The sequence below is a fragment of the Python bivittatus genome, unplaced genomic scaffold (assembly GCF_059951505.1).
Source record: "Python bivittatus isolate LINGU-HERP-01145 unplaced genomic scaffold, Pbiv_v1 ctg000020_np1212, whole genome shotgun sequence".
NCBI classification, from domain to species: domain Eukaryota; kingdom Metazoa; phylum Chordata; class Lepidosauria; order Squamata; family Pythonidae; genus Python; species Python bivittatus.
In genome coordinates this window covers 2,646,105-2,672,886 of record NW_028277030.1, presented here as the reverse complement: position 1 = coordinate 2,672,886, position 26,782 = coordinate 2,646,105, and the positions used below count along the sequence as shown (strand labels likewise).

Sequence of the window (26,782 nt, the reverse complement as noted above, 5' to 3'; positions counted from 1 at the left end):
CTATCCAAAGAGTCGATGTTAGTAGTAGTAGTAGTAGTAGTAGTAGTAGTAGTAGTATTGGTAGTACAGTTAAAGTAGTATTTATTAAATTATTTTTGTATAATAAATGTTTGGGGGTCAATGAACAATCTGAAACTTCACGGAGAGGTTGATAAGCTGAAAAGTTTGGGGACCCCTGGTCTAGACTTTTTTCCCAGATCATTTAGGCCAGATTTCTTAATATGGCAGCTATAGGCAAAGATTTTCACTTGTCCTATTCTATGAGATAAATAGGAGATAGGAAAAGTATCTACACCATGGATGGGGAAATTGTGCCTCTGCACATGTAAGAAAAGCTGAAAATTTCCTACATTTCTTATAATTGATGAGGCTGGCTGGGGTCCCTGGGAATTGTAGTTGAGCAACATCTGAACAGCTAATTATTCCCCATCCTGCATTGACTCAATGAAGCCAATGTGTCCAAGCTCAGGTTGTTCTTTGAACAGCAGCAACAATAAAATCATATTTGATGTTTCTCAGATTTCATACTTTGAAAACATTTAGCTCTCAGAGACAAAAGCAGATAGTAAGTCCAGTAGCTATGAAGTAACACTGGACTATTTTTTAAACATACCTTTGCATAAACACGCATCCAGCGAGTATATAATGCATGCTTACAAAGACGGGATGCACGACCAAGCTCATCCTTGCCTGTCGTAGCATTAATAACTTCCAGGCCAGCATCTCCAACTGTCCAGTTTACACTGAAATTAGGTGCTTTTCCTGGCTGACGGGCTTCAGCATTGCTAATACCTGAAATAAACAAACAGAAATATTATCAACATCTGGGAGAAAAGAACTTATTCTTGTTTCACCTGCAAGACAAATTTTCATTCTAGTTATTCTGGAGAAATTGCTGAAAAAGTGGCACATGCCTCTTGTATGCTCTTATTTTAAGGCAAGGATATTCAGCTATAAAAATCGTAATCCCAATTCAGTGAATGGAGAAGGAATAGCTAGCATCCCATGTGCATTATAGATGTAAAACATATAAACCTGTATAAGACAAAAGTACCTGTAAAGTATAGTTTAGATTTAAATGTAACTGAAATCCAGATAAGGGGGAAAGGGCGTTATTAGAATTCCAAGAAAAAAAAAGGAAACCATTTATGAACAGACAGTAGCATCTATTCCGCAACCTTTCTCTCAAAACTCCCCTATGAGCACTTTAGTTCTCCAGGACATGGCACAAGATGCTCCTCCTTCTGTTCTTCCAAACACTACACAACATCCTGTCCTCAAAACTGAGATGGAAGTTCAGTATGGAGCAATGCATGGAAACATCTTTAGTTCAAGAAACCAAGCAATTTAAGAGATTAATAGCATTAAAAAACCAGACCACAAAAAGTATCTGAAAACATATTTAGAAACTGTATCATGCTATGGGGTAATACCAAAAATGGTTATGAAATTCTATAAGGAGAAAGTATGCATGGACTGTAGTTCTATTTTAGAGATCAAATCATTTCCAATGTTCAGTAAAAGTTAATATACAAGACTAAGCACATGTGGATACAAAAGCAACAATAATTTGTTGTTCTTATGTTATCCATGCCTTCAGTTTATATATATTAAGAGAGAAAAAGTATACTAACACTTTTCGGAATTCATAAAATGTATTTACTGTAATATATTTTTCTTCTCCCTGGTTTTAATATATTTAATCATAATCTTCAGCATATAATTATCTTTTATCTATAATTTCTTAACCAATCCACAAAATACTTTCTTAAATGATTGATAATGGTACCTTGAATTGTATTTATTTGATTCAGTGGGGTTTAGTGCTAGGAAAATTGATATAAGTTTGCACCTTAATTATCTTTTATGGGGGGTTCATGTAGATTAAGCACCAGTTTGCAAAAGATGTAACCAATCTACTTATCTATATTTTGAAAAATCTCTTTGCTAATTTCATGACAAGGCAGGTTTATGACTACAAGAACAAATGCAACCCTAAATTTAACTTTCTCCAAGGTACCATGTAATGGAACCTCTAATAATGTAAATCCACAGAAGTCGATTTCTTCTTGAGAAGAATTATGTGGATCAAAATAACTGACTGTAATCAAATATCTTTACCTTTAATAAGGATAATCAGGAGGATATCTGGCTCAATTCCTATGAAAACATAACTCTAGTCCCCCACTTAGATTAACTAGCCAAGAAAAACTTGCTAGGGGCCTTTTTTCTTAGAGTCTTCCCAAGAAAAGAAGAAATGAAGACAAGCCTTGCTCAAGGTTATACAGAGTGAGAGATATCTAGGACTCAGGAAAGAGTCACATGCAGTCTCCAAAGTTCAAGAAGTAATCAGTTAAACTGTAGTAGAGTTTTGATTTTATTTTAGACCAACCTCTGAGACTGTTCTGCTCAACACTGAAAGGTTTGGCATCAAAAAGAGTGAAAAGTGCCATGATGAAGATGGAATAGGTTGCCAAGAGAAGCAGTGGATGGGCTGGGTATGAGGTCCTCCTAGTATGTCCTCAAACTGTGCAAATATTTATTCCTTCCCATGTTTACTAGGGTGAATCTGAGAGAATAAAAAAGCAACTGCGGAGGAAAGCAGAAATTTAACAGTACGGGTAGTCCTCACTTACTGACCATAACTGGGACCAGCAACTCTGTTACTAAGTGACGCAGTTGTAAAGTGAAGCATCATATGACCGTGTCCAACTTAGTTCTGGCTGCAGTCATTAAGTGAATCACCGCAGTCATTAAACATGAAGTCGTGTGACCGCAACTTGCGACTTCCTGCCAGCTTCCCCATTGACTTTGCTTGTCAGAAGCTGGTTGTGAAGGTTGCAAATGGTGATCATGTGATGTTGTACCTAACAACTGAGGTGTTTTGTTTGAATGGGCTTGGGTTGCCAACTGCCTGAATTGCAATAATGCGGGGACGTTGCAATGGCTGCAAGTTTGAAGATCAGTCATACATCTCCTTTTTCAACCCCATCATAACTTTGACCGGTCACTGAACAAGCAGTCCATAAGCAAGGACTACCTGTATACTAAATATCTAAAGGTTTCCAATTTTGAAGACTTCTGAGACAATAAATAGGAATGCTCTGCCAATAAGCTTGTTGCTAGGCTCTGAATACCTAAAAATGAAAACCTGAGCAATAGCAAAGTAATCATCAACTCTAGACATAGATCTATACCTATGTAAAAGGCATAACTGCATAGAAATTCTATTAGCCATGCAACCTACAACCCAGCTCAGTCAGTAATGACCAGGAAATGTCTGGCCAGAATGGAGCCAATCTCTATTGCATAACTCCAACTCAGCCAATACTGTACTGGGATCCCCAAGCAGGCCTGTCAATGTGTCCATACCAACTGAGGTAGGAGGGCAAGTTGTGCGAATTCACAGATGACCACTCAAAAACCTACAGTTTCAGAGACCTTATCAGTCCATCATACTCTCCATAATTCACATACTTGGGTGATTAGCAAGATTCTTATCTGGAGGAATTCTGATCCCTTTGGGAGTGAAGGTTCAGTCTATAAAACTAGATGGTGATGGAGGGATGAACTCTTGTACAGGTAGTCCTCAGGTTACGACCATTAATTCAGCGACCATTGAAAGTTACGCCAGCACGTAAATGAATGAGTGGTACTAATGAACGGTTCTTGGAGTTCCAGCCACTGCAGCATCTCCGTAGTCACGTGATTGTGAGCTGGGCACTTGGCGCCTGGCTTGCAATTATGATGTTGCAGCGAGCCACAGTCACACGATCACAATTTCCAACATTCCCTGCCAGCTTCTCATAGGCAAAGTCAATGGGGAAGCCAGCAGGGAGTTGGAAGTCATGGTCACGTGAGATCCGCACTTAATGACCTGCATGGTCCTCACTTAATGCTGGCAACTGGGACTGCTGGAACTGCTGTCGCTAAGCAGCGTGGTCACATGACATCGCGCTTTATGACCATGTTGCTTAGCAACAGCAATTCTGGTCCCAACTGCCATCGTAAGCCAAGGGTTACCTGTAGCTGCCCACACAATTCTGGTAAGAGAATTTGTAATACTTATTTGGAGAAACAATGAGTAGGAAGCCCATCACCTTTACACAGGCCATGAGAGGATAAAAATAAACATGGATGGCAGTAAAATGGCATTGTACAGTTCAGATAAAAAGCAAGAAGAATGCAATGAATTAAGTGATATTTCCTTTGGAAGGAAGAAAATATCTCTGACTACTTTGTCCCTATAAAAATTGAGGAAAGCAGTGTCTCTCTGCAAGGTGCACAGTTCTCCATCCCAAATAAACCAGCATCAAAGCCACCAAAAAGGCTGTCTCCTATGAGAAAATCTGAATTGGGGCAGTAGCCATATTTTGATGTTAACACAGAAAGAACAAGGAAAAGGCTAATGCTAGAAGCAGAATGATGCTAGAAGACAGAGATGTACTAAGCATAAAATGCTTGATCAGTGGAATGAAGAAAACAGAAGTATTTAGAGACCAGGAAAAAAAGGAGTTGGCAGCAAATATATTGGAGATTTTTGAAAAAAGGAGATGGCAGCAAGGCCAAACCCTGCTGTTTTAAGTAGAGGAGAAAAGCCAGATGATGGACACAATTCTGTAAATCGTTAAACTGTTGCTTCTGAATGAAGTCCCAAAAAGATGTCCATTTGACTGCATAGGAAACCTTAATAGAAGACTTATAAGAGATCAGCTTGTTTTATTTTGTCTCAGGTTGTGAAATTAAATTTAACGTAAAAGAAGCATCTTTGTGCCACCTTGCTTATGAACCAGACTTCATGGAACTGTCCAATATAATTTAACTGTTTAGCTATACAGACAGTCCAGCAGTCAGGATACCTTCCAAACTGTGAGAAACTCAAGCTCACTGATGTGATGAACCTTATGCTTAGGCCAGGTATCTCAGAGGGTTTGAAGGCAGCTCACATGTGGACATGGATGCATCCGTATATTTAAGCTTTGGGAAGGAGGTGTGAAAGACATATTGTTAGAGAAATTGTCTGAATTTAGTCACTAGTATAGGGATCTTTTGACTCAGGGAGAATCAGGAGGAAGATTTGTGCTATAACCATTCCTAGAGAAATGGAAAGGAGACAGTGATGCCTGGATGCTATGGATGCATAGATCAGTGAAATGGATGGCTGAGGTTATAGTTGACATGAGATCCAAGAGTTGTAGAATGAAGCACTCTGATTTTTTGTTGTTGTTAGGAGAGGGATACTGTGTATGAGCACCTGAAGTGTATGGAGTCATGATAACAGTATGAAAGCAGACTGCTTCAACAGGATAATCTGCAAGAGGAGAGGGAAAGAGTTTTCAGAATTGACCTAAAGACAAGGCTTTGTAAAAGGAGAAGAACCTAAGTATATTGCAAGTAGCTTTGCGTGAGAATATGTAGCAACTGTGGCATCTGTGACATGTGTGTGTGTGAAAAAGTCACAGCAGTGTGATTGAAGACCTACCCCCTTGTAATGTATGCAACAGGGCCATAAAGCTGAAGGCTGGATATGCAGCTGAGAGAAACAAAGCAACTCTGCATAGATCCAGAAAAGCTGAGAGGACAAATAACAGTAAATACAATAAAACACAATACAATAAAACAGTTTTTAAAATATGAATCATGTTAGAAAGAGGGCTCCAGGGATGAATATGCTATTATTCTAGCAGTCCCTCCACCCCACTAAAAGAAAACCTGAAGAGTTTCAGTAGATGTCACATGTGGGATGGGACTCTCACCAAACTTTTCTGCAAGCTCTAGAAGGTCATAACCTATGTGTGTGAATCACAGAGACCACAATGAGGTATTTAGCCAATTGACTATGTTAACACAGACTACTATTAAGAATATTTTAATTATAAAGAACGTTTCGTAGAAGAAGGTTTCCAGAGTTGAAAAATCATGGAGAATAATGTTTCCAGTGTTTCCTTAGGATTAATTTCAACATCATGAAACAATGTTAAATATTACAGAGTCTTGGGGAGCTGTTGAAAAGTTGAGAAATATTATCTATCAAAATAAGAATGCTAATCCACCAGGTTTTATTTCTTCCACTACAATTATTTTTGTGGACTCTATAGTCACATTAGAAAAAATTAAGAATTCAAAGGACAACTACTTTTGTTAGTATTTTGCTCTTCAGCTAGTACTCAGTACATCAGAAACTTGAAAATCCAGAATTTGTTATATTTATAATGTATATATCTTCAACTTTCTTACAAATGCTGGACAATGTATCTGTACCCTTGTTAAAAGATTTATGGTGGAACTTTATCTAATGTATAATTTCATGGTTCTTTGGGGAAAGGTTTTTTTTTTACATAACGCAGCCATTTAGACTGCTTGTATAAGCAATTACTAGTGTACTTAAATAGGCTTCTTAGCTCCCCTGGTGAACATTCTCCACAAAAGTACCAACATTTCATTTTTCTTCAGCAGTGGCAATTTTTAACAAAAAGCAGCCCTTGGTTCTAACAGCAGTCTTCTCACTCACTTTGCACTGTTCTTAAATTATCCTAAAACGAATCACAAAATTATTCACAATGTGTTTCTCCATCCTAATTGAGTTACTAAATGAATTAAAACTTTGAGCAACATTCCCTTAATAAGGCATAGACATTTGCAGCCATATGCAAAAACAGTAGGAGGCTTCCTCCAGGCCCATCAATTCCACCATGTTTATCCCTAGTTTTGTACTGAACCACAGTCAATAGCAACACTCAAGGTTATTCCAAGCTCTTGGAATACTTTACTACTTACCAAAGTTATCTTGTTATTTGTGATACTTTGAAAAAATGACAGCATTAGCAGAGATTCAGTTTTTTCTTTCATTTCATGCTTACCACTGAGTAAAGGTCTGTTAAGCATATAAAGAGGTGGTAGATCTTCAATCTCTGCTATCCGCTGGTATGCTGCCCTGGACAAATGGTCTCCATGATACAAACTTCCCAAGATAATGCTTGAGAGATATATTGGCTCCACAAAGAGGCTAAGTAATGCTCCTTGAATACCAAGTACGTTCCACCTAAAGGGAAACAAATAACATCATCTGCTTTTAGCCTATGTCAGCAGCCAAGAATGATAATAGGAGAGTGAAGCAAGTTTTTGTGTTTGATTGCCCCTTAAGACTCACCCCGCCATTTCATTATTTTTTCAACTTTTGCTAATTTGTTGCCAGGTCTTCATAGCAAAACAGCACCCTTACAACACATTTCCTAGAATTCTATGGAAACATAATCCAGTTTATACAACTGCAAAGAGGAAACAAAATCCTTTGTTTCCTGGCAGTTGCTGTGTCTTATTAATTGCCCTAACTTGGCTGAAGGGAAAGAAAAGCTCTGACTCTCTAAGACACAGTGTGACTAGTTTGTAAGATTCTCTCACCCGTCACAACCTGACTCTGCAGATAGTGTACATCACATAGTAGAGCTGTGCAGAGCACTCTCCGATCAAGCTGTGTTGGATAAGCATCGATTTTTGAGCCCCGAGGATGTTAACAAAGTACCTGATTATGTTTACTTGACTGACCATTGCCGTTTTTGGCTTATTAGGTGGAATAGTGGGGAAGATGACCTGCTGAATCCATGTTGTTGTCAATTCCTCCTTTATGGCATCTTTAAGGGTGACTTTTGTAAAAACCTACTATGAACCCAATAAGCTGGCTCCTAATATCTTCTTCTAATACCATTGATCAACATATTCTTCTGGATAGGATATCTTAGTTGAGGTACGAGGCACCTGTACTAGAATGGTTTCACCAGTATTTGGATAGGTGATTTCATATGCTGGTGCCCGGAGACTATTATTCTGTCCAGAATGATTATGTTATGGTGTTCCTCAGTGTTCCTTTTACTTCCCATGCTTTTAAACATCTCTACTGAAGTTATTAGAGTTACCAAATGTGGATCACACTGAGTGTCACCTTTTCTTTTGAAGTAATTAATATTTTTAACTAGTATCACGGGAGGGTAATGGACTGGATGAGGCCAATAAACTGGAATTTAACACAGTCAAGGTAAAGATACTGTTTTTAAGTGGGTCATACATTCAGTTAGGTGGTGTTCAACTGTTGACCTCAGTCTGAACTGAGCCTTGAAACACTAGAAACAATGAAATTGATGAAGTGCTGACATAATAACTGGTCCTACAACTGTATGATGTATCGGTTTAGAGTAAAAACCTATTTTACAGAGGTGAGAGGTTACATTTCATTGGCTAGCAAAACCTCTTAACCCAAGATAATTTTCATTACAAGCATTAGGGATATATAGTGTCTGAATGTGCATAGATAAATATTTATGATAGCTTAATATGCACTTCAATAAAACCTGAAAGGACTTTCTCATATTAGCTAAATAAAATTAAATGCAATTGAACTACTCTGAGTAGTATAATTAGATTGGGATATGCAGAATTTATTCTTACACATTTTGAGTAGCATATGTTCTGAAATTTTCTTCCTTTTTAAAATAATATTTTTATTAAAGTTTTACCTAAATAAAACTAATACAGAACTAAAAAAGTTATACAAACAAAAAAGAAAAAGAGAGAAAAAGAAAGAGAAAAAGAGAAAAGAAAAACATAAAAAGTGACTCCCTCTCCCTCCAAACAAGAATAAACATTTGCAGTAACTTAATACCTTCTCTAGTATTACAGAAAAAAAACTGTTCTTCCCATTTCTCATCCCTTAACAATAGCCAAATTATTAAAAAATTCATCAGTCAGTCTTTTTCAGCAAAAGCATTAAGAGTACCAGTAATACTAACCTATATATTTTAAGCTTAGACAAATAAATCCATTATACATTTTGACTTATAACTTTGTCTAATAAATAAAACATAAAAGGTTTATCCCCATAGGCATAAAAAATACCAATAATAGTAACATATGTATCTTAAACTAAATCAAGTAGGTCCCTTTTACATTCTAACCTACAACTTTCTTCAACAGATAGGACATAGACAACTTATCCCCAGATGAAAAAAAATCTTTAAATCCTCGTCCTGGTAAAAAAAAAAAAAAAAAGATTCCAATAATAACAATCCAAAATCACAGCTTATACAGTTTAACCCTGATCAAATAAGTCCACTTTGAAGTCCTTTTTCTTCTTTTTAAGAGGCTTGATCTTCAGTCACTTCTTCAAATAAAGTCCCACATGATGATCTCTCTATCATTTTCTCCCTGTGTATTTTCAGGAACAACTTCAGAAATTTAATATTTCCCTTCTGTAGATCCAAAATAAGATAACTCTCAGAATCACTCTTCTGATTTATAATCTGGACATCCCTTTAATTGTTAAGACATCAACCAACATAATTTGTAGATCCAATGCAGCTTATTTCTCCATGTCACTCTTATAGTCGAACATTTTTAAATCCCTTTTCAAATCCAGAACATCTTTTTCCATGTCTTCCATATCTCTTTTATAGTCTGTCAATTTTTTAAAGTCCATTTTAAGGTTCCTATTCAAATCATTTTCAGACTCTATTTTATCCAGTAGAATCTTTTCTTCTTCTATAACCTGTTGGCTCCACTTTGAAAGTATTGGAAAATTTTAAAAATAGATCCTGAACACATTGTTCCCAAGCCAACTTAAATTCTTCTATAGTAAAATAATATTCCTCCATTATGTTAGTAAGTATCTTCTCTTTTAATTGTTATGTGGTTCCCTTCAAAGCCCAGTCTTATCTTTTGTTTATTTTCAGAGTCCAAATTTTCTCACAGTAAGGTTTCTTACAGTTAATTCCAAAATCATCAGCTGCATTTTTATAAAATTTAAAACGGTCCATAAAAACTATTCTTTCAGATCCATCTGCCCCCTTAACTATTCATAGTCAACATTCTAAACTCCCTTTTGCTGTTTTAAAATTAAATTTTTTCTTTTTAATCTTTAAACTTACTTGAATCTTCTTTCTTCAAGGATAGAAGGAAATTCTAGTGTGCAGCAACTTGTCCTTCAGAAGGTTTTTAATTTTCAAATAAATTGATAATAGGTAGTTTCTGTTGTCAATCAAAAAAGAACTGTATCCAAATCTAGTGTCTTTTTGAAGGCTCCGAGCTGTGGTTTGGGCTCAATGTTTCCCACAACTCCCAGAGCGCTCAACCTGCTGGAGATTGCTAATTTGTGATCTCTTCACAGGGAGCCTCTGTGAGGAGTACTTGTGGGTGATCCAGTCATCTTCTTTGCCCAGAGATGGTTCCGAAGAGTTGGATCCTTCACCGGCTCCTCTTGTCCACCGCAGCTGTCAGCTCCGCAAAAATGGAGCCATCTTCAATCCGCTAGTACTCCCTTGGAAGTTGCTGAAATTTTCTTCCACATGTCTTGCGGCTACAACTGTGATTGACTTATTTAATTCCCTTGAATGAATAAACTAGTTTGTGGTTTGAGTTTAAAATAGGTTCAAAAGAGTAGAAGGGCTGTAATATTGTGTTACTCATGCTTTGCATGTAAGTCTCATTTTAGAATTTCCAATTTAATAAGATTAAATTATAAATAGAGCTATTTTGTGTTAAATACACTTTAAAACATTATTTTTAAATCATGTATGACTGAAAAATAATACAATCACTAAATGTCTCTTGCTTTATGAAAATATGACATGAATGTCATATATCATCTGATTTATAAGAAATATAAGAAATGCTTGAATAAATAAAATAAACATTCTTCTTCTGACAGTGACTGATGTTTCCAACTAATTTAGAGCCCTCAGCGGACAGAAAAGTATGCTGCTATATTTCATTTTGTTAACTTTGCCCAATATTTTTCTGTTAAGATTTAAGATAAGCTATCCAAAGCTAGCTATGATCTATGACAACGAGCAGGATGAAGTAGTTAGGGATTGAAAGAGAGAGTATAGTATCAGCTGCCTTAAACCCATCTAGATAGAGAAGCAGGAGAAGAATCTACATCTATAAATGTTCAAAATATGCCAATTGTTGTGAGCAGGGGGCATACCCAAGTCATGCATTGCCTATCCATGAGGATATCCATGAAGATGAAGGGCTGGATAAGGCTGCATGCAGCTATTGACCACCACCAAAAATCTGTGGGATGATTTTGCTTTTCAAAAAGGGAGTAACAAGTAAAACTATAGTAGTACTCCTCCAGGAGACTTGACATACTGATGTAACTTTTAAAACTCTCTCAAAATGAAATAGGACTGAAAATTGATAGTGTCCCTCCTGTGGCCCTTGGACTATAAAAATGTTGCTCACCCCAATCTGAAATATATCAATGTAAAAAATCTGTCCCTTTGAGAGAAGAGAACCAGCTTACCTAGCTATCTTATCACTGCATGACATAGTAAGTAATCTCTCTCCCTGAAGAACTCCATCCCATGTCTGGATTGTAGTTGTAGAACGGACAGGGATCGTTCCTTCCCCAGATTCAATTTTAGTACGTAGCTGACCTCTTGCTTTCCGGTTTGGGTGTCTGTCTCCTTGATCTGAATCATGCAAGTCACCATAGTTACAAAACAAGACATGAAAGATAAATATTAATTTTGATGCAACACATATACATATACATATACATATACATATACATATACATATACATATACATATACATATACGTACATATACATATAGCACTATTTTTATTTCTTATTTCAGCCAGGGAATTTACAGAACAGCAAAACAATACAAGATATAGTGCAATTAGGAAAGCTATTGTGTGCATTAGTAACTTTACACAGCATCTTATATACACAAAATTGATAACATTATTTAGACTACATTGTTAAGATTTCAGGCATTCCAGTCAAAGAGACCTTAGGGTGTTTTTTTTAAACTAATTATAACTTACAAATTCTAAAGCAATTTAAACAGAGAATTAAAGCCACAATAAATAAGCTGTTGCAGGAAAGGAGTACAAGGCTGTATACTGTCACCCTGCTTATTTAACTTATATGCAGAGTACATCATGAGAAATGCCAGGTTGGAAGAATCACAAGCCAGAATTAAGATTGCAGGGAGAAATATCAACAACCTCAGATATGCAGATGATACCACCCTAATGGCAGAAAGTGAAGAACTAAAGAGACTCTTGATGAGGGTGAAAGAGGAGAGTGCAAAAGCTGGCTTGAAACTCAGCATTAAAAAAACTAAGATCATGGCATCTGGATCCATCAATTCCTGGCAAATAGAAGGGGTAGAAATGGAAGCAGTAACAGGCTTTATTTATTTGGGCTCCATGATCACCGCAGACGGAGACTGCAGCCATGAAATTAAAAGATGCTTGCTCCTTGGGAGGAAAGCTATGGCAAACCTAGACAGCATATTAAAAAGCAGAGACATCACCTTGCCAACAAAAATCCGCATAATCAAAGCTATGGTTTTTCCAGTAGCAATGTATGGCTGTGAGAGCTGGACCATAAGGAAGGCTGAGCACCGAAGAATTGATGCCTTTGAATTGTGGTGCTGAAGAAGACTCTTACGAGTCTCTTGGACTGCCAGAAGATCAAACCAGTCAATCCTAAAGGAAATCAACCCTGACTGCTCGTTGGAAGGATTGATACTGAAGCTTAAGCTCAGACACTTTGGCCACCTAATGTGAAGAGAGGACTCTTTGGAAAAGACCCTGATGCTGGGAAAGATTGAAGGCAAAAGGAGAAGGGGATGGCAGAGGATGAAATGGCTAGACAGCATCACTGAAGCAATGAACATGAAGCTGAGTAAACTCCAGGGGGCAGTGAAGGACAGGAAGGCCTTCTGGTTTGCGTAGATCCTGACAGGCGCATTATGGTTCACGGGATCACGAAGAGTCGGACACGACTTAATGACTGAACAACAAAAACAATTCTACACAGATGTAAATTGTTGTGTATCTTATATGCGTGCTGGATAATTACAATGAAGTATCTTACATGTGTGCTAAATAATTATAATGACGTAGATTAATTTAGAGACTTTTATGATGCATTAAAAAGCCAAAAGTGATGTCAGCTTGCTTGTACTGTGCTGTTTTATATGTGTGGACTTAATTGATTTAGATTTTAGAAACTAGAAGAACTCTCACTGTTTACTGCTTTGGCTTTATCCAAATAATCTCCACCAGAGAACTGATTATACCTTCTTGGGCAGCTTCATGTGGTGAAAAAATCCGAGCATCACCACAAGGGGAGGTGCTGATATAGAGATGAAACTGCACATTTTCATCCAATTTAAAGCCACCTTGTTCTGACTTGATAAAAATAGATTTTTGTTGGTCTTCCTTATTGCTGAAACGAAGTGAGAAAATATTACTCAGGTTATGGGGAAGTACATCAAACAAAACCTATGTATAGTTTAGCATAACTGGATCAAAGATGGTATGGTACAGTCATATATTTGTTGTAATAAATCAAAAGAAATACTGAGAGGATTGCCAACAGAACTAAATTATTCTGCAGATAATTAGGGGTTTTGGGGGTTTTTTGCTTAAGTAATTTAGCAGCAAAACCTTACATTCAGGCATGGAATATATCAAAGAAAAAAGGAAGGAAAAATGGAGTCCATTAAATAGTAGAAGATAGGAGACTAAACAAAAACAAGAACACAGAGAAAGAACAAAACTTGAATCAATTAAGCAAAATAAAAAAAAAAGAACATTTTGGTGTTAGATAAGGTACACAAAAAACTTGTTGATTTAGTAAAAACAACTTAGGAAAAAAGCAATTTATTTATAAACAAATGGCTGAAATGCACCCTTTGAAATCAACCAAAGAAAAATCAGAAAGAACATTGGCTCATAAATTCATGGCCAATGTCTATAAATTTCTCCTGACACACCCAATACTCACTTCCAAATAACGAAGTGCAGAAGCACACTCTTATTCATAGCCATTTTCATATCTTTTTACAAACATTATGCTTTGCAACAGACTACATACCACCCATTATCTTTCTATCAGCTTTTGCAAATCTTTTTTTTTTTAGATGTTTTATCCTGCCTTTATTATTTTTATAAATAACTCAAGGTGGTGAGCATACTTAATACTCCTTCCTCCCATGTCCCCCACAATAACAACACTGTGAGGTGAATTGGGCTGAGAGAGAGTGACTGGTCCAAAGTCACCCAGCCGGCTTTCATGCCTAAGGCGGGGACTAGAACTCACTGTCTTGTAGTTTCTAGCCTGGTGCCTTAACCATTACACCAAACTGGCTCTCTTAAAAATTTATCTTAAAATTTAAATAAGAAATCTTAAAATTTCTTCGTCTATCCAGCCCCATTTAACATTCTATCAAGAAACAGAAATTTATCTATTTTTTCTATATTTTCAATATTTACGTATAATGTGCATTAGCTCAATTTTCCACAAGTTCAGCACAGTGCACAGCCCTTCCATTTTTCAACATTCTCACAGAATGTATGACTTCATTTCATTAATTATTTCCTGGGCACAAACATTTATACCATTTGCTTTTATACCATATTTCCCTTCCAGCATTTCCATTCATCAATGTCATCCCAATTATTTCATCAGTTTTATTCTTAATTCCATTAAATCTGCTGAAAGCTCCATGGAGATTTATTTATGCTTTAATATGCACAAAAGAAGCAAGAAAAATTCCAGGGAACCGGTGACATTTTAAGGTGGCTCCCTTATTGTGGGTGATACGTGGTTGCTATACTTCTCTCTCCGTTTGTGGTTTGTAAATTCTAATTTTTTAATTATTTTAAATTTTTTTAATAATGATTATATTTTTACAATAATTGTTTTCATAAAGACTGTTTTTATATTGTAGTTTTATTTGGCTGGTGTATGACACCCAGACTCACTTCTGGTGAGATGGGCAGCTATATAAATTAGATAGATAGATAGATAGATAGATAGATAGATAGATAGATAGATAGATAGATAGATAGATAGATAGATAATAAAAAGAGATAGAAAACAAATACAATAATAGACAGGAAACAAGGAAACAAAACATATGATGTTACCGGCCAGAAATAAATCAGCCTACTTTTAAAATAAATCATTACACCCTGACTATACAAAGTAATATTCATCAGTCTTTATACTACATTGATAAGCTGCCATCTCATAAACAGAAAGTGAACACATATCCAGCTAATATTGTAAACCTGAGTAACTGCCTCATACTGTATCTTCTAATGTTTTTCATACAGAACTTGCACTTTCTTTTCCTGCAGACGTTCTACTTTCACTTTTCTTTCTTTTTTCTTCCATTACCTTTTTCTTGATAGTACCAACATATAGTGGGTCCCACATTCAGAACTTCTCATCATCCTTGTATCCTTCACTAAATATCGAAATCTTTCATCATAATAACATCAAACACTCTTTTAGATGATTCAGATTTCTTCCTTTAACATTTCCATACACCAAACAAACACTTAACCATGTATTCAAAATAAAGAGACCCTATTCTAAGTGGATGCTCACCAATCACCATTCTCATTCCCCCAAGACCCTCTCAGAGGACCTCAAAATTAAAACTATTTGCCAGCCTTAGGGTGAAAAATAATACTATACTAAAATCCTATCAAACAATTGTGAGAAGCGGTAATGGCAGCACATGCATCAATTTTAATTTTTAATAAATATAAGCAACTGGCAACCTTGTACAGATCATTCAGTAAGACATTATACTCGTAGCTTATGCTGGTTAGCAGCCAAAGTGCTGCATTTTGCACCAACTACAATTCCCAGAAATTTTAAAGTGTAACCTTCCATAAATAGTACTGCAATATTTAAGATGGGATACAGCCAAAACATAAATCACTGGTTAAAGACTGAGATTACTGAAAGACTGAAGACCCCCTCACCTGTCTAAGAGCAGTCTCCTAAAGATCTATAGAATGTTGCTCCATTAAAGCTGACGGTAAAGCAAAATGAATTCCTAGATGTGTTATCTCAGAGATGGAAAGAAGCGTTAATTCAACTGTTATCATCTGAAAGGGTCAGATCAAACCATTTTTCCAGCATTACATCTTATAAGGTGAAATGTCATAACAGAAATTTGCATGAACACAATAGTCTGTGATCCTATCCACAATGTGACTGATGGAACTTGCCTCTGCAGTGTGAAAGTCTTCTGAACTTACCTTAAATGTAGTTCAAGTTGTGTATAAAGAAATTTAAGTAGGCATCTCCGAGCTATAATTTCTGCATGGCAATCATTCAAAGCAAGACCACGGTCACTCATATATTCTCCATTAATACATTTTGTTCCTGTAGAAACACTTATAACCTGAGCGTCTTTCACATCAGTACCTGGAAAATCAGTTTCAGGAGAAAAGGCTTATAGAAAGTTTTTTCCCCCAATCAGCTTAAACATGTGGCTTAATGAGCACCATCTAATACAAAATATTGGACTAAATAATTCTCAACTCTACATTAATCAATATACTTGAAGTTGTGGGGGAAATGAAGTCATAGTAACTGCTTTTGTTTGGATTGGCTTTCAAATTTTGGAATCATATAAAACTGAGCAAACTATCAATCTGCATGGTCTACAATTCACACTGTTTATTGTCAAGCCATACAGCTACATGCATTTCTTGAATGGACCGAAAATTTCCATACAATTAAGTCATTACTAGATTCAGACTACATACAGCACAGGCCAAGCTAACTATTTAAATCCAAACCATCCATATCATATACAGTGGGGCTGTGTGAAAATGTGTGAATTTTAGAGAAAAATTATGTAGTCTCCTTCCTTGCAGCCTGTGGCCTCAGGCATTTTTTTGTTCCATCTGAGTTCTAACAAACTATGAGTTGAATTTATCATGTAGTTCAGGACAGCAGATTTGGTTGTTTACGGGGAACGTAATTTAAAGTATCAGATTCTAATTTCTGGATTTGTGGAACCTGAACAAATATGAAATGACATTAATTATGGATTTAAACTGGCAGGTTTTTTTTAAATTATCACCACTTTTATTTATATATTTTTAAGCAATGGGATTAAAAATAATGAGATTAAAAATAATGGGATTAAAAATAAATGTATCTGTACATTATAATTGTTAGCTAACTGGAAAAGTTTTTTGAATGGAACATGGGCATGTAACTATAAAACAGACAACTTTCCAGAATTCAGAGAATTTAGGAGAGTTACTGATTCCTTTTCCCTGCCTTTTTCAACCTTTTTCTCTCTCAATATATAATTTCATTTACTAGTGCAACAATCCATTCTGTTTATGGGACAGTGACGTGGTTATGGATCATAGGTGCTATGATCACTTCATTTAAGTCAGTGAATTCCCAGTTTGTTGGGGTGAGAAACTGTTTACAGTAACTCAAAACACATTTATTCTTTCAGTACTGAATATATCATGGATAATATATACATGATTATAACATTTTAACAATGAAACTGTCAATGTATCATTTAAGCTATACATTTAATAGAGTTGCTATTGTTAAAAATGTTATATGTATAATTTGGGATAATATAGTACTTGATTATTACAAATAGCTACTTCATGTATATGATTAAGCAACAGACAGAGGATTTTAAAATTAAAAATAAAAACAATGATTTGCATGCATGTGTACACACACCCAATAATGGTTAATATTAAAATATAACATTTAGAGATTATGAAATTAAATCTGAATTGCTAACTATAATTTTTGGCATGAAGAGATTTCACATTGTTAAATATGGGAAAGAAAGGGGAAATATCTATTTACCTTTATCACTTTATTTTGTATACAAACAAGGGGATAAAGAACCCAGTTGCATGGCAGGTTGGTCTTGTTTTGTTTTTACCTGTTGTCATGACAACACCAGCTAGCACTTTTCTACGTGCATGAGGTGATGTAAAGTTATCTGTCAAATCGCTGAATTTCTCTACGACCAAGCGTGCAACGGCATCAGCTAAAACCTGCAAAAATCATATTGGTATGTTGGACAGTTCAGCAACACAGATCTATTTCTTACTTAAAAATGAACACTAAAAACCTGCCTTTACAATGTTAAAATGAATTCATGCATTTGCATTGAATTATCATGCTATGTTCTGTGGCAGTCCTTAGAACAGAACAGATAATCTGAAACTCCAAGGATGACTCCACATATACTGTAAGATTCATATCTTAGCATGGTTCTGGCCACTGCTTTAAACTTTTCAAGGAATTAAAAAAGAATGATTATGGATTACATACATATTTGGCTAGAAAATCATAAAGGTATAAAAACTGATTTAAAGCAAGATACTGCTTCACAGAGGTCATTCTTAAGTCCATTATAATTGAAGACATTCATTAGTATCTATGTTTTATTTTTTATCAAAACCACATAAAATGTCAACTTCGTAGAGTATTTCAAATATTTTAAGAATAAAATATTCTTTAAAAAAATCAAAATAAGAGTTTTAAAATTATCACACTAAGCTATTGAGTAGAGCAGATAACTATGAAGTACACACTGAATATAAACAAAAAATGATGTACAGGGAAGGAAATAACATAACATATGAAAATGACAGTTATCTGTTAGTTATTGGCCCAATCTTTCATGTTGCTGAAGAAAATCCAGAATTGGCCAGTTCAAAGATAATACTGTCAACTGTTTAAATAGCGGTCAAGCAATAAGGAAAAAAGCATTCTTTTTTTAAACATAGGAGAAATGCTTCCAAATTGCTTACCCACTGCTGTCTAATACCTGCCAGGACATAAGTCAAAAAGATTACAAATTCTGCATTTTTTAACCATTCAAATAACCTCCCCTTTTAAAACAGCACAATATTACTAACTTTCAAAAGGAAAAACTTTGGTAATTTAATGCTGAATTCACTTAGAAACAAATAATGTATTTCTAATTGTTAGAAAAATACCTGTGATGTATAGTTATGATATTCTAAGAAGTGTAACTTTATTTTCTCAAGCACTGAGTTCCAACTGAATTGGGCGAACATACATCAAGGTTTTCTTAGACATGACCTATTCTGTCTAAGATTTTTAAGATACAAAATTGCGAGATTGCCATAACATCCAACAACTCCGACTGTACATAATTGCGATTCCTCTATCTTTGCATTTATGTATGTATGTATGTATGTATGTATGTGCCTTCCAGTCAGTCTTGACTCCTGGCTCCTGCCTGGACAAGTTCCTGCAGTTTTCTTGGCAAGGTTTTTCAGAAGTAGTTTGCCATTGCCTGTTTCCTGGGACTGAGAGAGAGGGACTGGCCCAAGGTCACCCAGCTGGCTTTGTGCCTAAGGCGGGACTACAACTTGTGGCCTCCCAGTTTCTAGATTGATGCATTAACCACTATACCAAACTGGCTCCCTCTGAATGCAGCTGGGTATATTAAATGCAGAACACTAACATTCTGAATCGGCTATGTGGCACATTTGTTCAGAGAGATGTAACAAGTGGCTGGGTGTGCAAGATTGCCCTTTAATATAACACCGAGAGTGGTGACAAGATTGCACTATGTGAAATCATAGCTTAAGATTCTTGCCAATGCACATTTCTGTATTTTGTTTCATTTTCTGCATATGTGTTAGCAGCAATAGCAAGGAGGGAGAGGTTGAATGGTGTACAACAGAAAAGGACACCCATTCATTCCAAAAAGCAGCAACAGGATATGGGTCTGTGTTTGTGTGTGCGTTTCCCGAAATGCATAGCACACACACACGTTTATTACAGCCCTAAGGCCAGATATAATCAAAATATACAATAATAACCATCTTACATTTATATATATCTATAAAACAAAACAATTAATATTATTTAATCTAGTAATTAAAATAACAGTGCTAAAATATATCAAAGTAGGCTACTATGTTGTGGAATTTTAACTCTAAATAATGGTGGAGCGTATTGTACAGATGGTAGCACAGAACCGGGCAACTTGGGAGGATATTTCCAGGTCTTTGTCTGAAAGGAGTAGCATTAGATGGAAGTCACACTCCCTGCCTCTCTTCAATATCAGATATATATATATTGTATATCTGTCTAGAATCCTTATATAGGGAGCAATATAGTAACATATGGCTTAGTGTTTCTATTGAGCCATCTCCACATGGACATAATCGAAGGTGCGAAGGAATGCCCTTAAAACGTCCAAAAAGGACTGCTGAGGGCAATGCGTCCATTCTAGCTAGGGTGAAAGCTTTGCGAAATTTCAGAATCGTAATAGATGTTAAATAAGAAGCTGGAATAAACCCTTGTGGTAGAAACTGACAAATATTGGGATGCAGCACCTTACTTAAATTAGTTTGTAAATCTATATCGCCAATACGTTGTTTAAGGGCAGTTCTAGCATTATCAAATCCTAATAAGCACAGAGTTTGCATAGAGAAGCGCAGCAATTGAATTCTATCTAAGGCTTGTTTTGCCACGATGATTTGAAATGATCCCCAAATATTAACGGGGCTAAACCTATAGGAGACAGTAATAACTTTAGCCAGAAGGTAAGAAGAAGAAACCATGCTCTGGCATCCAGTGAAACTATACCTAATTCTACCCTTAAGATGGCATTTTTAACACTTTTTGGTACCATCAAAATGGCTCTCATAAACTTATTTTGAATAGTTTCAAATTTATTGAGCTTTGCAAATCTGAGAGCCATAGAGGAGCTGAGGTATTACTTTAGCTTGAAATACCTTGCATGCTGCAGGGATATAATGGGCTCCTTTTGAGTGGTAGAATCTTATAATTGCTGATGAAGTGCATTGTGCCACACTTGCTCGGTAAAGGAAATGTGTGTTCCAGAATAGAGAAGCATGGAATTGCACTCCAAGGTATTTATAGGTGCGCACCTGTTCAATTCGGGTCCCATTTATTTGCCATTCATGGGTTTTATGACAGTATCAGGCAAAAACTAAAACTGTAGTTTTCTGATAATTTATTGAATGTTTTTGATCTGTGCAGAATAAAGCTAGTGCCCTAAGTGCTCTTCTCATTCCCACTCGTGTGGTAGACATAATGACTACATCATTGGCATATAGTAGTGCTGGAATTGCACGGTCAGCCAGAATAGGTGGATTATGGGCTGCAGCAGCAAGCGCTCGAATTATTGGATTTAGATACAGATTGAAAAGTAATGGAGCTAATATGCAACCTTGTCTTACACCTCTGTAAGTTGGGACTGCTCTAGATAAGTGTCCCCAAGGGGTGCATCTAATTTTCAGGGAGGTATTTGAGTAAAGCGACTGAATAAGAACTAGGAGCCTTTTATCAATCGTGGTATGTCTCAACGTATCCCACAGTCTCTCCCTTGGTATTAGATCAAAGGCTGACTTAAAGTCAACAAAAGTTGCGAAAAGAGAACCACGAGGGGGAGTAGAATATTTTTCTGCTAAATGGTGAAGAACTAAGCAATGATCTAGTGTTGAACGTTCCTCTCTAAACCCAGCCTGTTCTTCAGCAATAATATTTTCATTTTGTACCCAATCTAATAACTTTAAATATAGAAATCTGGCATAGAGTTTATTTATTGTATTTAGTAAACTGATAGGCCTATAATTTGTAGGGTCAAGTCTATTTCCTTTATTTCTGTATATTGGTACTACAATAGCCTGATTCCAATCAGCTGGAAATTGTCCTGTATTGTTAATATGTGTAAATAAGGTAGCCAAAACTGGGGCCCACCAATCTTTATTTTCCTTTATTAATTCTGGGGGGATAAAGTCACCACCAGATGCTTTACTTGGTTTTAGTTGGGCAATAAGATCTTTAACCTCAGCTATGGATACCAGCGGCCAATCCAGGAGGTCATTACAAGGGGCAATCACATCTGAAATTTCAGCAGATTCCCTTTTATAGATATTATTAAAATGATCCTCCCATTTTTCTGCAGATATTTGTATAATAGAACCAAAATGTCTATCCGTAAGGCATTATTAAATGCCAGAACCAAGTGGAATTCTTGTGCTTTGCTGCTAAGATTTATTCCAATTCTCTCTTATAGCCTACCGTTTCTTTGTCTTCAGAAGGTCTTTATAATTTTTTTTTTTTTGAGTCTTAAGTAACTCTAGAGCAACTGAAAGTTTTCCTGGCGAAAGGAAATTATTGCATTTAAGACAGCCTTTTTAGCTTTAATGCAGTCATTATCATACCAAGATTTAGATCTTTTATGTGCATAAACATACTTTGGTGTTGTATGTCTTGTCAGGGGGGCCTGAAGATTAACAATCATTGATTGATACAATGATTTTACTTGTTCATATGAATCAGATGAACAAATTTGGGTATGTATCTGACAGAGGGGCTCTGAGGTCAGAATTCCAGTCATAATTTTAGCTAAATCTTGAGACCATTTATTTTGTACTTGTCCCTTCATTGTGATGTCAATGGGGCAGTGGGCCACTTCTAATGGTTCAAGGTTTGTTTTAGAATCAAAAAAGCAGATTAATGGAAAATGGTCACTATCAGGGCGAGATCCAATATAAAAATAAGATATATGACATATAGAGTTCCGGGAGATCATAATATAGTCCACCACACTGGCCCCATTTGGGCGCCAGAATGTAAACTCCCCTTTGAGGTCACCCCTGACAGTGCCATTTAATATAACTAAATCTGAACTACCCACCAATTGAGCCAAATGAAATCCTGCAACATTACATTTTTGATCTTTAGATTGTCTGGCTAGTAAATATCCCACATCAGTTTTAGGGGGCATAGCCTAGCAGATTTGTATGGGGGAGACATGAGGCAAGGCAGAGCAACACTTGCTAAAAGCCAACAATGGAGGAAAAATTGCTCAGTCTGAAGCCCTGGCAGAAGGGAAGGGAAGTTGGGTAGGAAGGCAAGAAAAGGAAAGGTAAACCTTCTCATTTACAACTCCCAACCTTATAAGCCAAGCCACTTAGCCTAAATCAGTTTGTATATTTGTATGACGATCAATAACAAATCTCTCATATTATTTTTTTCAAGTATTAATGATGGGGAATATATCAACATGCTCTAGCACTATGAAGCACAGAACTCCACAGAGTTTTTTTTTTTCCTGGTTCTCTCTTATTTACACAGTTATTCAGGGAGTGTTTGAGGGGGAGATACTACACATCTTAATCTTTTGGTTAAGAAACAATGGAATGTTTGAATATTTCCAGGGCTTTAGACCTGATTTGAACAATGAAACTGCCTTGCTCATTTGCTGGGTTCATTTTTGTGGGAAAACATGGACATCTAAATGCTATAATCTTCTTTAAAAAGTCAAAATGGAATGAAATTTGCAGGAAAGTTAGCTCTTTATTAAATAATTTCATAGAGTTACACTGCTTTTTAAAATCTGCTCTTTGCTTTTCATTGGATTATGATGGACAGAACACAGACAAATGTAACAAGATGAATTTCATAAAAATGGGGCTGAGATTTTTAGAATTTTATTTCTTTAGCTCCTTCAGTATTTGAAGGAGTCTTTCTTGTGTAAACATGTCTGAACTCTGAGATCCACATGGTGACTCTACTCATTGTGTCTTCACATAGGTGGCAACTTGGGAATAGACTTTCTGATATGTAACTCCCCGCCTCAACCTATAAGAGTGTGTCTCCCAAGGAGTGCTTTCTACCATCTACTCTGTTATTTTTTTCAGTGTCAGAACTTTTTTTAATTCTTTCAGAACATTTGTTTTCCTTTACTGCTATACTATGGTTTTAAATAGTTTTATCTCTGTGATGTTTTCTTTCTATTATTTTTAACTCTAATGCTTTAATTTATCACTGTTTACACTAATTTTATTTAGGCTGAATTACCTCTCATCCTTAGTCACTCAATAAACAAGTAGCAAATAAACTTTAGAAACAAGTTACATTAAATCTATGAGCAAAATTGCACTGAACTGGAAGATATAAACTTGATCTCTGTCTCAGAAATCTCATGAAGATCTAGCAAGACAAAAAGATGCTGGTGACAACACCTCCAAGGGTTCAGACAGCTCTTGGTTCAGCATTCCAGGATTCTTGGCCTTTCCTCTACAATAAGCAGGTGGCCATGTAGTGTTAAGTTGAGAAGCATTACAGAAACAATGAGAACAAATGTTGTTTGTAAAATTACACAGAGGACTATCATTTTTAAAGCGATTCTGGACTCTGTAACCCTCAGTGGATCAAAATGTCCCAAAAATCTAATATGTCTAGGAATAGAGACAGGGCAGGTTCATCTCCTACATAGACAATGGAAAAAAAGGAACATTTGACCTGGTGATGGTACAAGCAGTGTCCTTCAACATTACCATGTGCAGTCATGGAAGCAATGTATTTGAGAACTATTTTCTACTATTCACTTAAAGAAAAAGCAGCTATTCACCTCTATGGGGAAAAAAGATGAAATGGGTGACTGAATACCAGTGTTGGTAGCAGCACACAAGGTGAAATGCTTGTAAGGAAGCAACTATTACCTCCTAAGTGAGTCATCTCCAGTCTTGCCTTCCTACAGGCAGTTACATGCCTCACAAACTGATCTTGGCAAAGCATTATTGTATATTATACAAACTACCTGTAGCTTTCTGGTAAACAGCATTGCTATGAAGGATACAGTTAAGTTGGCTCATAATGACAGTACAATGCTATAACAGTAGTTTCACCCTATCTTAAACATCTTTCACTTTGCACCAAAAAAGAATCGATCAAATCATATCTAAGGTTCAACGTCCCTATGTCTATTTTCTTAGCAACATAAAATATTCCCAGGAATAAAAAAATGCATAACTTTTCCACAGTAAACACAAAATACCATCAAGAGACCTGGCCGAAATATAGCAGGAGTAAACAAGAATTTTGTAACTTTGGAATTACGATAAAAATTATCCCAGCAATGCAAAAACATATATCATGAATACATAAACATGTTTTCTCACCTGTGGCAAGTGTAACTGGAGTCCCTCACTAGGAATAGGCTGGTGAGATGGTGTTTGGTCCAACTGCATATTAAACAGAGATGCGAGAGCGGACTGAGCTGCCCGAGCCTTTGCAAGTTTTTTGTTCCGTCCAGATCCTTCAAAAGTTTGGCCATCCACTGACACGGCCATTACAAAATTCTTAGCATGACTCTCTCCACTTTCTGAAATAAATTCATATTTTAACCCTGGTCGAAGTTCATTTAGTATCATCACTGGATTCTTCCCACTTGTAGATGCATATGATGATGGGGCAGGGAGAGATGACTGGATAAGGCTACTAGCCACAGCTGATGAGAGGCTGAAATCTGCACTGGAGCTAAAGGAACCATCTCCATTGGATTCCAAATAAAAGGAATGATCAGACTGAACTGGGTTTTCAAATCCATTGAAGAGCGTGTCTGAGAAATCGGCCTGGTCAGAAGTAAAGTCTGTATTTACAGAAAGAGTTCTTCCCATTGCTAGATGGGCTTCTGACGCATTAGGAAACTGAACAAAAGACCTCAGTGCCTTCTCAGCTGCATGAAGTTTTGCTTTCTTTTTTGTAGGGCCAGATCCTTCAAACGCCTGCCCGTTAACTTCTACTGCCATCACAAAAATTGGAGCATGAACTGGTCCTGTTTGGGAGAGAAGCTTGTACTGTAAGCCAGGCTTGATTTCATTCAGCTGCATCAGGGCATTCTTGGGCAGCACCGGACCTGGAGTTTTCTTCTTCTTCTTTGGGCGGAATTTGGAGTGACCATTGCTCCCCTCTTCCAACAGCCGCTTCCTGCTGCTGGTGCCACCACCATTAGGAAGCTGATTCCCCTCCCCGGCACCTTGCACAGTCCCGTCTTTAGGTGAAATGTTGTCCATGTTGCGGTTCTCTTTAATATCAAGGCTGCCTGAACCTGTGGTGCCCAGAAAGAGTAACTTACAATGCCTTCGTTGCAGGACCTTGTAAATGTAAAATTTAGAGATTCCTTTATCTACCTTTGCAACTGGTTAAGTGATGTGTGCTCAAATATTATTGTTATTCATTTATTAGCCAAGTATACAAATTATTTAAACCTTTTGCACTGCTAAGTATTGACAGTTTTCATTCTGCAAGCAGAAAAGCTATTAAAATGTATATGATAAGTGATGTCCTTAATTCTAAAATGAAAACAAACAACTACCAGATAACTTTCTGGAATCAAACAATTTTCTAATCTCCATCACAAAGAAGAATGTTCTTCCTCTGGAAAAAAATGACTATTATTTTGATAATATGACAATCTAATCCTTCCAATTATACTCTTGATGCCAAGCTTCCCTACAGACATTAATTTTCAGCATTCCTCTGAAGGAGCCTTCTATACCTGAGCTCCTCCACACAAGTGGATATCTGGCCATTAGGTTTCCCACCGAAGGACCCTTCATATTAATCCTGAATGTGCAGCCACCAGAAGGTATTTTAGAGTACATCCAGCAAGTGCCATCTTGCTTTCTTCTCACACCTCTGATGAATGAATGAGGTAGTACCTCTGATGTGTGAGACTGTTCCAAATAAATTTCAGGATACACATTTTTTTTTAAAAAAAGAGCCATCTTCATTAAGAAAATATTTTTTTTCTCATATCCACAACTATGCCTGCTTAAAGAACTAGCTACTGTACCAAGGGATTTATCTATAGTCTTTTAATTGGATGTTTATTTAGAAATTTCAATATTTGTGTATGCATGCTGAAGGTATAAAACTGGAAAATAGAGCTATACAGGAGCTAGTCTCTAACAAAGATAGATATATTTCTAGGAAAAATGAACAGTCTCTGATTCTTTCAGCCACAAAAAAAACTACTTTCAGGACTCCTTCCTGCACAAAGGAAAAGTAGAAAAGATAGACTAGTCCAGTGTAAGCTTTCTCAGAACTCAGTCTGCAAACCACACTTTACTTAACCCATGGAAAGGAAGGGGAAGAATTTGAAAGAA

The 26,782-nt window shown here is 36.4% G+C and overlaps 1 protein-coding gene across 4 annotated transcripts in view; it reads right to left on the bottom strand.

Moving 5' to 3' along the window:
* Positions 1-26,782, bottom strand: part of ADARB1 (adenosine deaminase RNA specific B1) — a 77,326-nt gene that overhangs the window by 6,527 nt on the left and 44,017 nt on the right. For 3 of the 4 annotated variants that reach the window (XM_088133382.1, XM_088133389.1, XM_088133395.1), the window contains 7 exons: positions 24,794-25,722; positions 17,752-17,866; positions 16,076-16,244; positions 13,093-13,241; positions 11,297-11,465; positions 6,861-7,042; positions 614-792 (listed from right to left, as the gene is read on the bottom strand). In XM_088133382.1, coding sequence (XP_087989508.1) covers positions 614-792; positions 6,861-7,042; positions 11,297-11,465; positions 13,093-13,241; positions 16,076-16,244; positions 17,752-17,866; positions 24,794-25,722 — 1,892 coding nt within the window. Of the gene's footprint in view, positions 1-613; positions 793-6,860; positions 7,043-11,296; positions 11,466-13,092; positions 13,242-16,075; positions 16,245-17,751; positions 17,867-24,793; positions 25,769-26,782 lie in introns of all 4 variants that reach the window. The other variant, XM_088133392.1, reaches the window with a different exon arrangement.